We start from the raw sequence: 12,061 nt of genomic DNA on the forward strand, positions 1-12,061 counted from the left end.
TGGCTGACTGACACTCCTGGAAAAAATCCAAACATCCAGGCCCAGATGCCCTGCAGAGTCTGACCTCTGCCCCTCTCCAGCTGCCTGGGCCCGTCTCCCCTCGGGTTCTGTGCTCAAACACAGAACCATCCCACAGAACTTTCTGTGATGCTGGGCGTGTCCAACACGGCACCACCAGTTACGTGCAGCCACTGACGCCTCAGGGTGTGGCTGGTGTGACGAGAGCCTAGGTTGTAACTTCATCTCACTTAAATGAACCTCAGTATAAACAGCCCCGTGATGTCCTCCTCTGCACAACAGCACTGGTCCTCCAGACTGTAGAAGCCACCCGGTCCTGGACGGTGCTGCCTTCTCCAGGCTGTTCTCCTGACCGTCACACTTGTGCTCAGGCCTCAGCTGGAGGTCACTTCTGAGAAACCTTCCAGCTGCCTCCCAAGGGCTCACCAGCCCTCAGTCTCCCGTCTGCCGTCAGTGGCTCGTTCTCTTGTTCGTTCTGCAGACGTATGTGTGGCACCCACCGAGGACCAGGCCCTGTGCAGTGGAGCAGACACACCGCTCTCCATCCCGCCCTAAGCAGCAGCAGTGCCGGGCCTGAGTCACGTCCGCATTCCCTGCACCTGGCAGGAGGCCAGGCCGGGCTCAGTGCTTGTGGGGCGACTGAACGCGTACCTCTGCCAGCAGGTGGTCACAGCTAGTGTTACGGGCACACCTGGACGCTTCCTTTCCAAGAAGCAGGTTGGATCCTGTTGCAAAGCCCGTACACTCTGGTGCGTCTGCCCAGCCCCACCCCAACTTGCCAAATACCAGCTCCTCCTGGCTTCCTTCTGTAAACTTGGTGCCCTGTCTCCTAAACCAATCCAATAGAGTTCAGACCTCAAACCTCTTCCTACAATGCCTTTGTTGACAGATGGATAAACTGAGTCCCAGTAAGGGGGAATGAATTTACTGGGGGTCACACAACAATGGCCTTGCCAGGCCTGTTGTCTCTGTGGATACACCAATGCTTCTGAACTTCAGCCACACACAATCACCTGCACCACTATTACCTAGCACGTACATATTTCGATATTACAATTTAAATACTACACCAAAAGCACGAGCTACAACGACATAATAGTTAAATCCAACATCCTCAAAATGAGAAACTTGTGCCTCAAAGGACACCACGTATGTGATAAGGGTCTTATATCCAAAATATATAAAGAATTCTTACAATTTACTAATGGAAAGACAACGAACTAAACAACAGCAAAAGATCTGAACAGACATTTCTCCAAAGAGGATCTAAATGACCAACAAGGACATGAAAAGACACTCGACACCACTCGTCAGTAGACAACTATGAATCAGAACCTCAAGGAGACACCACGTCACACACCCGCCAAGATGGCGAGGGCCGAAAAGGCGAGTAAAGACAAGTACTGATGAGCAGCGCGTGCAGGTGGCTGGTGGGACCACACGGTACGCAGCCGCCGAGGAAAAGCGTCTGCAGCTCTTCAAACAGTCACACTCAGTTATTATGTGACCCAGCAATTCCACTCCCAGGCATACAGCCGGGAGAAATGAAAACATGTCCACCCAAAAATCTGTACATGAACGTTCATACAGCGTTACTCATACAGCCAATAAGTGGAAATAACTCCAACGCCCGTTAACGGATGAAAGTCCAAGTAAAATGTGGCCCATCCACACGGGGGAGCGTTGTTCGGCCACAGAAAGGAAGGAAGCTCTGACCCCGGCCACAACACGGATGAACCTTGAACACGTGGTGCTCAGTAAGAGACGCAGACACAAAGAATCAGACAGTGTGTGAGTCTGTTTACATGAAACTCCAAGCTGGCCAAGTCCACAGAGGCAGAGAGTAGCCTAGTGGCTGTCCAGGCCTGGAGGGAGGGCACCATCGGACAGGCTTTTTCTGGAGTAACAAAAAGGTTCTAAAATTGTGGTGATAGATGCACAGTTCCGTGAATATACTGAAAGCTATTGAACTGTAGACTTTAACTGGCTGAATTATGAAATATGTAAATTACATCTTGATAAAGGTGTTAAAAAATCTTACTTTAACACTAAAGCAAGAATACTCAGCAACTCGTGGGCTAATGCCCTATTTAAATATTTTTCAATGTCTATTAAAAATATATACCCATTAAACTTTAAATGGTGGGGCTTCCCTGGTTAAGAATCCGCCTGCCAATGCAGGGGACACAGGTTCAAACCCTGGCCCGGGAAGATCCCACATGCCGCGGAGCAACTAGGCCCGCGCGCCACAACTACCGAAGCCCGCACGCGCCTAGAGCCCGTGAGCCACAGCTACTGAAGCCCGCACGCGCCTAGAGCTCGCGCACAGCAACAAAGACCCAACGCAGCCAAAAATAAAAATAAATAAAAAATTAAAAAAAAAACAACTTTAAATGGTCTTGCACAAACCACGTAAATTACACTTTGCGGCTCCTCAGGCTCTACCTCCCACCTCAGGGCTGTTCCTCTCTAGACCCTCTCAGCATACAGCCCCCCCAGGCTCTACCTCCCACCTCAGGGCTGTTCCTCTCTAGACCCTCTCAGCATACAGCCCCCCAGGCTCTACCTCCCACCTCAGGGCTGTTCCTCTCTAGACCCTCTCAGCATACAGCTCCCCCCGGCTCTACCTCCCACCTCAGGGCTGTTCCTCTCTAGACCCTCTCAGCATACAGCCCCCCCAGGCTCTACCTCCCACCTCAGGGCTGTTCCTCTCTAGACCCTCTCAGCATACATCCTTCAAGATCTCAGAGGAAAAATACTACCACCTAATTAATTCAGAATCTTCAACTTACAAAGCTCTGGGCGCACCTGGAGACGACTTACTGGACAGTGGACAATACACCACCGAGACGGGGGGCCTGTGTGGCCGACGGGGCGACAAAGACATTGTGGTTTTCAGCTATCATCCCAGCTTCCTGCCAGGGAGGGGTCCAGGCCCACCTGTCACCTAGCCGGCAATGCAACATCTGAGCTCGACCCCGCCTGGCACATCCTCCTCCCCGCACAGTTCCATACTCACTGTTGCGACATCAAGAGGCCTGGAAGGGGCCCCTCTACTCAAGCTCCAATCTGAGAGGGCACAGAGGAGCCCACGGTGGCCAGAAAGTTCTATGAGGAGCCCCCTCCCCTCCAGAACCTTCCCCAAGGAGCCCACATGCAGCCTAGGCCTCACCTCGCCCACATCACCCCTCATGAACGTTGGGGTTCTGTCCTGTGTGAACCAGGCTGGCCGTCCGCCCTGGTCACGGATAGCTGCTCCTTCTGGGGGGGCCCATGCCCTGGACCTTTGCCACAGTCCCCACCCAGCCCAGCAGCCCCACATGACCTGAATGGCCTCATGGGCTTTTGGGGGTGCAACCCATGCTTTAAAAACAATGAACCGTCTCAACAGTGCAAAAAGGGCCCTGTTTGGTAAGGTAGATAGCTTGTGGGAAGCAGCCGCATAGCACAGGGAGATCAGCTCGGTGCTTTGTGACCGCCTGGAGGGGTGGGATAGGGAGGGTGGGAGGGAGGGAGGGAGACGCAAGAGGGAAGAGACATGGGAACATATGTATATGTATAACTGATTCACTTTGTTATAAAGCAGAAACTAACACACCATTGTAAAGCAATTATACGCCAATAAAGATGTTAAAAAAAAATAAAAAGGCCCTGTTTGAAAGTAACCAAAGATGGCAAACAACTGGGCCCATGAGGGACAAGCAAGCCCCAGGACCACCAGAATGGATGCTGCTCATTTCCGGGGAAGTCTGGCTTCCAAGTGTTCCCTCTCCGCCATCCCCAGTTTTCAGGTGCCACTGAGGGGCTCATTCTGATTTTGGTAGCAGCTTCTATTTTATCTAGAATAGGGATCAGGGGTCAAATCAGCTGACCCACTAGTTTTAGAAACAAAGTTTTACGGGCACGGCTATGCGCATTCACAGACATAGAGTCTGGCTGCTCTCGGGCGAGGAGAGCAGAGCTGAGAGGCTGAGACACAGATCACACGACCTGCGCACTCCCGACCACAGCCCCTCGCACCTGACCCCCACCGGCCCGGCACTTACTTCATGGGTTTGAACAGTGCTTGCCCGTAGTTCTGGAAGGTCATGATGAGCTTGAGTTGTGTGCCCCCCGACTTCATGGCTGCAACAGGAGGGAGAGAATACAGGGTCACCTGCTGCCTTGGGGCAGGCCCATGAGCTTGATGATGCAGTGCTCCAGGCTCTGGGGGGACCCCCGGGTAGCGGTGGCCTGAGGCTGTGGGGTTAGGTCAGGGTATGGGTGCAAATGTGAGGGTCGTGGCGGTGGAGTGGGGAGGGTCCGGGACCAAGGCCCGGGGCAGGCAGATGTTTCAGGGTCAGGAAGCGCCAACCAGGGGCTGGAGGAGCCGTGCTGAGGAGGGTGGACGGGGCCTGGGAAAATGGGCCGATGGCAGAGGTGGCGGGAGGTTGCCACACTGGGGGGTTGGGTGTGCGGTGGCCCCAGCTGGCGCCCTAGACGGTGTCTCCGCTTGCCCCGACCTCGGCCCCCTCTGTTGAAGGGGGCTCACCACACCCACCCAGCCCCCCGCCATGGGGCTGGGGGCAGGGCTGAGACCCACTCGTCGGTGCCTCGGGGACGCCTTGCACCCTCTCCCGGGGTTGCTCTCGTGGTGACCGGGGTCACGCTAGTGAAGCACCTGGAACAGCGTCGGGCATGTTCAGGTCAGCGGACTTCAGGGGCGAGAGAGGCAAGACCTCAAGGTCCAAGTTCCCATATGTTTCAGGGGCTGCAGGGCTCCATGGGTGCCGAGGCCAGACCTGTCCTCCAGGTCCCTGGCCACCTGCCTGACTCCTGCTGCCAGGTCAGCAGCTCCATCTGAAGGGGACCTAGACCCAGCATCGGAGACAGAGTGACCCAGGTCTGTGGGTGAAGGTCCCCGAGCCTGTGCCCTCCCCATTCCTAACAAGATCCCTGACCCGTATTTGGATGGGCCACCCTGACTTTAAATGAATGAACTCTGTCTTCTGGAGACTGGTGGACCACATAGACACCTCCGTGTGGGAGGTGCTGCCAGGTGCCAGCAGGGCCACTGACGTTGTGCCCTCGGCCTCGGCCAGTTCATCTGTGAAGTAGGACCAACGTCTGTCCTTAGGGGTCACGGTCAGGACGCTGGTCCAGCTGTTTTCACAGCCCCTGCCTTGATCTAAGGGTCAGAAGAAGTGAGGCCTGGCCCAAGGATGGCTCAAGTTTGGAGAATGTGACACCAGGAGCCGCTGGGTTCTCTGTTCTCCCCGCCCACCCCATAGCCACGGAGAAAGGCGAGAGCGCATCCATTTACAGGCACTGAGGGGCCAGCCCCGTGGGCACCTGCCCCACGTAAGCCTGTGCCCCGGCCTGGGTCCTCGGCCCAACTTGGGGGTGCAGCCCAGACTTCAGTCCATGACACAGGCCCCAGGATGTCCGAGAAGCAACAGCTTCCGGCCTGGACTACGCCTGATACCGTGATTTGCTACCATCCAGCTCACCCTTATGGGGGGAGTTCTGCTTACTTGAGAGGGAAACCACAGCACTGCCCCAGGTGGAAACCAGCTCCCGCCCTGGACTTAGACGCAACCCAGTCGGAACACACGCCTGCTGGATTCCGGGGCCGTGGCTGCCAACGGTTCAAAATGGAGAAAGCAAGCGCCGGGGGGTGCGGCTGGGCCAGCAACGCACAGGCTTTGTTTTCGACCCGACATCGGAGAGACACGAGGAGGACCTCAGCTATTCACCGCCTTCTCCGGGTCCCCTGGGGCGGCCTTTGTCCCTCCTCTAGGATGACTGAAGGTCCCTCCGGCCCTGGGCATGGGTGTCCAGCTTACTGGGCATTTTCAGTTCCCTTCCTCCGGGTCAGTCGAGCCAGGCTCCGGGGACTGACGCGGAGGTTTCCCCGGGAAAGGAGGGGGGCTGTAGCCCTTCTGGGCCCAGAGCCACCTTCCCGAGCAGCCCGCTCATTAGGCAGGGCGGCCCTACGGCCCCCTGGGCTGCTGTCCTAGCAGGTGAGTGAGCGCCCAGGACTTCTGTCCCGTGGAGCCGCGTCTCCACTGCTCGGCACCACCCAGGGCTTTGTCCTGATCTGGATGAGCAACTGTGGGGTGTGTGCTTCAGGCCAGAGGCTGCCCGAATCCTCTCCTGCTGAGTGGCTTCTTTTTGAGTAACTCCAAGTACAGAGTGGTTAATTGTGTCATTTATTCTTTGCACCCATGACTGTGCACAATAGAGATTTAATTATCAACACTATCACCGGCCCAGCCAAAGCCTCTGCAGGCCTGGCTGCAGGGTCCTGAGCCTCTTTAAAGGCGGCTAATAGCCACTGCTAAGCAGCCGGGAGCCCAGCTCTAAAGAAATCTCCGCTGGCCACATGTGTTTTGTGAGTGGATCAAGGCGTTCTGAACGGGGAGCCTTGACGGAGCTGTTCTGAGGGAAAGCATCGGGGGCCTCGCAGGACCTGTTCTCATCGCCACACCACTTCTGGGCTCACGTTCCAAGACTGAAGTGACCATCTGGGTCCAGACACAGCCCAGAGCTGGGGGCGGAGATGTGCTGACCATGGGCAAGGCTGCCCTCCTGGAGGCCTGTCCCCCGATTTGCAGGGTGGGGTCGGGAGACGGGCTGGATTTCTAGTTCTTCTTCCACTTTAAGCTCAAAAGGACGGACGGCGCTGTTGAACCCTGACTCCCAAGGCAGGTTCCCGGCTCCCATGGGGCCTCCGAGGGCTGCACCACCCCAGGTCACAGCAGTGCCAGGGGCAGGGCCTCCAGCAGCAGACAGCTCTTGTCCAGGGACCCCGGTCTGCAAACCCACCCAGTGGCTCTGCTAAGCCAAGGGCCCAGTCAGAGGCTGCCGTCTCAGCAGCTGGGTGTCCAACAAAAACGACCAGCTGGATGTGGGCGCAGACACCCCCGGGGAGGTGTGCATTCCCCGGGTACGCCTGCAGCCTGGCCGGGCCAGCCCTCCCCTGCTCCCCGCCCAGCAGGAGCCTGGGCCTGGACACTTGCAGCCATGCTCCCGGAGGCTCCACTGGGCTCCACGTGAGAAGATGTCCTGCTTCCTCAGGAAGAGGGGCCTCCTCTCAAGTGTGAACTTGCTGGGAGCACCTCCAGGCACAAAGCTGCACACAGTGGGGCTGAGCGTCCAGTGGAGGCCTTCAGCAGGCTCCAGCTTGCCCAGTGCTGGCCGCCCCACGCAGAGGTAACGAGCGGGGACGCTGCCTAGCCTCTGCTCCCACCTCTTCCTCACCAACACCCCTCAACAGCCCTGTGAGGCAGGTTTCATGGGTCCACACTCATCTTCAAAATCTCTGGGGCAGAAGTGTTCAGGGGTTTTGAAATTTTCAGATGACAAGAGTTGCAGGTGGTGTATCCATCCCACAGATCCTGTAGCCCTGAGCGGGTAGGGGGAGAACCCCGGAATTAAATGCACTCCATGGGAACATTCACTCCAAGTGAGAAAAACAAGGGTTTATAAACAGTCTCTCATTTTAGGCTTTGCCTCCATGTCCATTCATGTTGGGTCGGGTTTTGCTGTCAAATGGGTTATGAGTTCAGATTTGCAAGCTGGAGATTACAGGGTCGAGGATATGACCACATCTGTGATCCACAGGAGACACGGGGAGGCCCACAGAAGTTAACCCATCTGCCCAGAGTCACGCTGACTCACGACTGGGGGAGCCGGGACACACCAGGCCTGCTGTTCGCTGTGGGTGATGATACCCGGGGTCCCACCAAGTCAACCTTCCCATGCTCGTCAGGCGCCTGTGAATGCCAGCCTGGGCTCTGACCGGCCCACGGCGCCAAGGAACATGCTGGGTTAGGACCACCTAGGCCAGGGTAGTCCAGCGGGTGAGATCAGCTCAAACAGCCCACAGGACACAGATGGGCAGGCACTCACCCCAGGTCACCCTGCCAGGCGCAGAGCAAGCCAGAACTCCGGGACGTCAGGCAGCCTAGGCGCCGCCGCCCAGGACAGTCGGACCAAAGGGGGTGGGGGTGCCCCAAGGCCAGGCCCCCGGGAGAATGAGGGAGGAGGGTGCCCAGGGCGGGCAAAGCTGCCTGTGAGCCCCTGAGGGCTGTCCTTGGCCTCCGGCGGCTCCCTGGGCTCCTGGGCTCTGCTCTCTGCACAGGGCAACGTCCAGTGAGAGCTGGGAGGCTGTCTGTCCCCTGAGGGGTATGGCGAGCCTGGCTGGCCTGTGGGATCCTTGCAGCCCTGCCTCTAACCAAGACCCTGCACAAAGCCTGAGTTAATACTGTACAAGCCTGGGTGCACTGTCCATCTTCTTGAAATAAGATGCAACGTGCCTGAGCCCACTTGACAGATGGGAGACTGGGACGGACAGCAGCCTGCAAGCATGAATGCTGCACTTCCCTAAACCCCAACTTTAAAATGCTGCTGTCACTTTCCCGAAAGGCCCACGCTCCCTGCCGCCTTCCATCATGGAAGCCTTCGCCCCACTCAAGACCTGGTCCTCCCAGGTGGAGGTCGCCGCCTCGTAATCACTCTGGACTTTATCTGTCCATCGGCACGTGCAGGTCAGGACGCAGCAGAAGCTTGTAGGGGCTGGATTCACCCCCAACTCCCACGGCCCAGAAAAAGGGGCCCTGAGACGCAGGAGGTACTCAAGAGAATCCACGGAACAGACGACAAACGGTCATCGCACTGGATGCTTCTCGAACAACCTCGTCTACTCAGGAGAGAAGGGGACACCCGGCTGTGGCCTCTCCCATGCAGTCCTCTTCGTCTGCACGGATTGCCTTCCAGCACAGGAGGAGGGCTGGGTGGGGCTGGGGGCCGGGAGGCACTGAGATTCCTCCTGGGCAGCAAGAAGGAGGGGAGACCACCGTCGTGCCCCGGCAAGTTCTCTCTCAGGGTGAACAGCCATATGCTAGGGAGAAGGGTGTTGCCAAAGAGCTCAGCACCGGGCGGAGACACCCAACACAGCCTCTAAAGAGCTCTGGAAACCCAGGCGCCAGCCTCACAGGCAACTCCCAGCTCCCTGGCATCAGCCCAGGTTAGCAGAGCCCCTTCAGCCTCAGGATGGCCCAGACACCAGTAAGACAGTGCCTGGAACCCCCTGCCCCCAGCACGCATGCTCTTGAGGCCTCCCTCCACCCTTCGCGCCTCCTGGGACTGTCCCTCCCACCCAGGGCCTCTGCCCACCCGCTCTGCCCTTGGAGCTATTAGTGACTCATCGGGACCTTCACAAACAGTTGCCTACAGGCCTGAGAACAATGGCGTCAAACCTCCACGCTCAGAAACCACTGCCGACACACTCTCCCGAAACCAGTAACTGGATGCCCTGAAACTTCTGATTCAGCAGATCCCAAAGAACTCAGAGATGTCTCCTCCAAACTACTCCGTGTATGGGGCTCTGCCCTGGATAGAGCTGAGCCCTTGTCACTCCCCGCCTACACGAACCCCAGGAGCACCAGGTGGGCTCTGAGGCAGAGCCTCCCCAGACAACCAGAAGATGCCGAGCTCTCCAAGGCGTCTCCCTGCAGCTGCCAGGGGGGCCTCTTCTTAACCCGCGGGGGGGACCCGTGGGGCACCCCCTGCAGCAGAACAACAGGACTGGGGGCGGCGTATTGCCCCGCCATGCTCATCTTGCAACAGCAGAAGGCAGCCTCCCGCTGCCCCCAAATACTGACAGCATCGAAGGCCTGCAGGCGCCTCCTCTGGGAAGGCTGCCAGTATAACTCGCCCACGAGGTGATGCTCCAGCAAGGAGAGCTGGCCGGGCAGGGAGGTCACCTACCAACACTGGTGATCTTCTGGGCGCCGAGGTCACGCAGCAGGGCCTCCACAGCTGGGTTGTGTCGAGAGTACAACTCATAGCGGTTGATGCCGATGTGGAATTTGAGCCAGTTGGGATAGGAGTCCACGGCCGTGTCCCCTGTGGGTAGGAATTCATCCTCAGGACCTTCGTGTGGCCTGCAGAAATGAAGGTGACCCAGGTCAACAGGGAAAGAACAGAATAGCAAGGTCTCGAGATGGATGGGGGAGTTGGCATCGATGCCAAGGTTTTCACTTTGGAGCCGAGCAAACATGGATTTACTCAGAGGTGCCTCTACTCAAACAGGGCCCTGCGACGTCCGCACTTTCTCTGTGGCTGTTGTTCCACCAACTAATAATATACTTGAAGGCCTGTAATTCTCACTTACCCTTGGGAGACGCCACAGCCAGCTCTAACTAAAGCAGACCAAACCCAGACCGTCAGCGCGAAGCCCCGCCGCGTCTGTCCCAGGGTCACTGAAACAGCCTGACAAGCATGTCAGCCTGGGGTGCGAGGGGCTGCCGGCTTCCTGGGGGCAGGTGAGCCCAGTCTGGCGGAAGCCTTCGCTGGGTGCTCTGCTTTGGGACAGCAATGATGCAAGAGGCTAAATTTGATTTTCAGGAAGCAGCCGTGGGTGGGGAGAGAGGAAAGTGGCACTCACTCCAGCCGAGGCCCAAATCGAGGACGTGCTGCCAACGTGGCCCATCCTTGTCTCTTGAGCCAAAGGGCCAGTCTGGGGGAGGACAGGCCCTGTTTGCCGCCGGAGGGAAAAGCGGAACTTGTCTAAGCGCTAATTCACCTGCAAGTGAGGCCTTTTCAGCCCCACAATGGACACGATGGGTTACGAGAAGCTGCCCAAGGGCCCCATCACTGACCACTGGCTCTGGGCTCTGTCTCTCCTATGAAGAGGCCCAGGCCCAAATTTCTGAGCGTTTCCGTGAACCTGGCCAGCGGACGAAGCTCAGAGGCCACTAAACACCTTGGAGTGTTTAGACAGAAAACACTGGGTCTGGTCCAACTGCAAAGGAGAAAGGATTTTATGAGATGCTTTGGAAACCTGGCCTTTCGCCTCTGTTGCCTGTGTAACCTGTGCAGGTACTCGTTTATCGTGGCCTTGCTGTTGGTTAATATTTCACCGCCCAGGGCGGCAGCATCTGCTTATTTTGATCTGTGTGGCTGAGGAGGGCCTTGGGGGGAGGGGTTAAAGCAGGACAGTTTAAAGAGATGCTCCTGGGGGATGCTACTCGCCTTTTAGGAAGCTGTCACCCCCTTGCAGCCTGGGCAGGGGGGAGAACCCCCTTGGTTATGCCTCATGGGGGCCAGCATGCCCCTCTGTAAGGTTTTCTCAGGGACTGGTTTACAAGGCTCATGAGGCCTCTCCAGACCTTCCCGACACGTCCAGCAGAGCGGTGTTGCCAAAAGCACCGGCAGGCAGCGGCTTCCCAAGGAAGCGCCTTCACTCACTGCCTGAGTCCCTTTGTGAGCCAGTGACCAGGGCCTTGCAGGCCAGCGCTGCTTTCCTGTAAATGCAGAACTCACTCTTCCCGGCTCCTGCCTGCCATGTCTGCCTCCCAGGTCAGTGGCCACAGGAAACAGCTCCCAAAGCACCCAGCGGCCCTTCTCAGGGAGGCAGTCATTCTGGAGATAAAGGCAGTGCCCAGAGCCTGCACGCTGCCCGCCCCACAAAGCTCCCCTTCCGGGGGCCTCTGCCTTGGGGTCCACGCCCTCTGCGAGTCTCTGACCCTGAGCCTCTTTACACAGCGCCTTGGATGTGCAAGGATCTTTATTCTCAAGGGGCGCGTGGCTGCCCCGGGTGTCGGGCCTGCCAGCACGGGCCTCAGCAGCTGCAGCCCCACTCACCAGTCTGGCTTCTCCGCTGCCGCCGCCTTGGGGTTGAACCTGATGTCGCTGTTCACGTTGAAGAGGACATCGTCCTCCGTTAGCGGCGGAATGGCTACCTGGTACAGTGGGTGCTGGAACAGCCTGGCCAGGAGGGAGCCGTCCCCGCTCGGGCCGGGGGGCGGCACAGGTCCACGCGTCCCGTGGTCTCTGAGCAGCGGCCGGTGACCAGGGTCTAAGGGTCGCAGGGCGCCGGGATCCTGCCCCGGCAAGGCGCCCTCGACCGGTTCGGCTGCGGGTGGCAGTTTCTCAAGCGAGTGGGACGTGAGATTGGAGGAAGGGTCGGAGCTGAAGTCCTGCAGGATGCGCAGTGTGTGCTTGTTGGGCCAGCCCGCGTCGCCGGCGGCGGAGGCTGCTGCCGGGGGCTCCCCCG

The 12,061-nt window shown here is 58.0% G+C and overlaps 1 protein-coding gene across 1 annotated transcript in view; it reads right to left on the minus strand.

Moving 5' to 3' along the window:
* Positions 1 to 12,061, minus strand: part of FAM20C (FAM20C golgi associated secretory pathway kinase) — a 38,806-nt gene that overhangs the window by 26,539 nt on the left and 206 nt on the right. The window contains 3 exon segments of the mRNA XM_024763498.1: positions 4,065 to 4,143; positions 9,772 to 9,947; positions 11,650 to 12,061. The exon segment at positions 11,650 to 12,061 is cut by the window's right edge and continues 16 nt beyond it. Of these exon segments, the coding sequence (XP_024619266.1) occupies positions 4,065 to 4,143; positions 9,772 to 9,947; positions 11,650 to 12,061 (667 nt within the window).

The sequence above is a fragment of the Neophocaena asiaeorientalis genome, unplaced genomic scaffold (assembly GCF_003031525.2).
Source record: "Neophocaena asiaeorientalis asiaeorientalis breed wild unplaced genomic scaffold, Neophocaena_asiaeorientalis_V1.1 scaffold223, whole genome shotgun sequence".
NCBI lineage: Eukaryota > Metazoa > Chordata > Mammalia > Artiodactyla > Phocoenidae > Neophocaena > Neophocaena asiaeorientalis.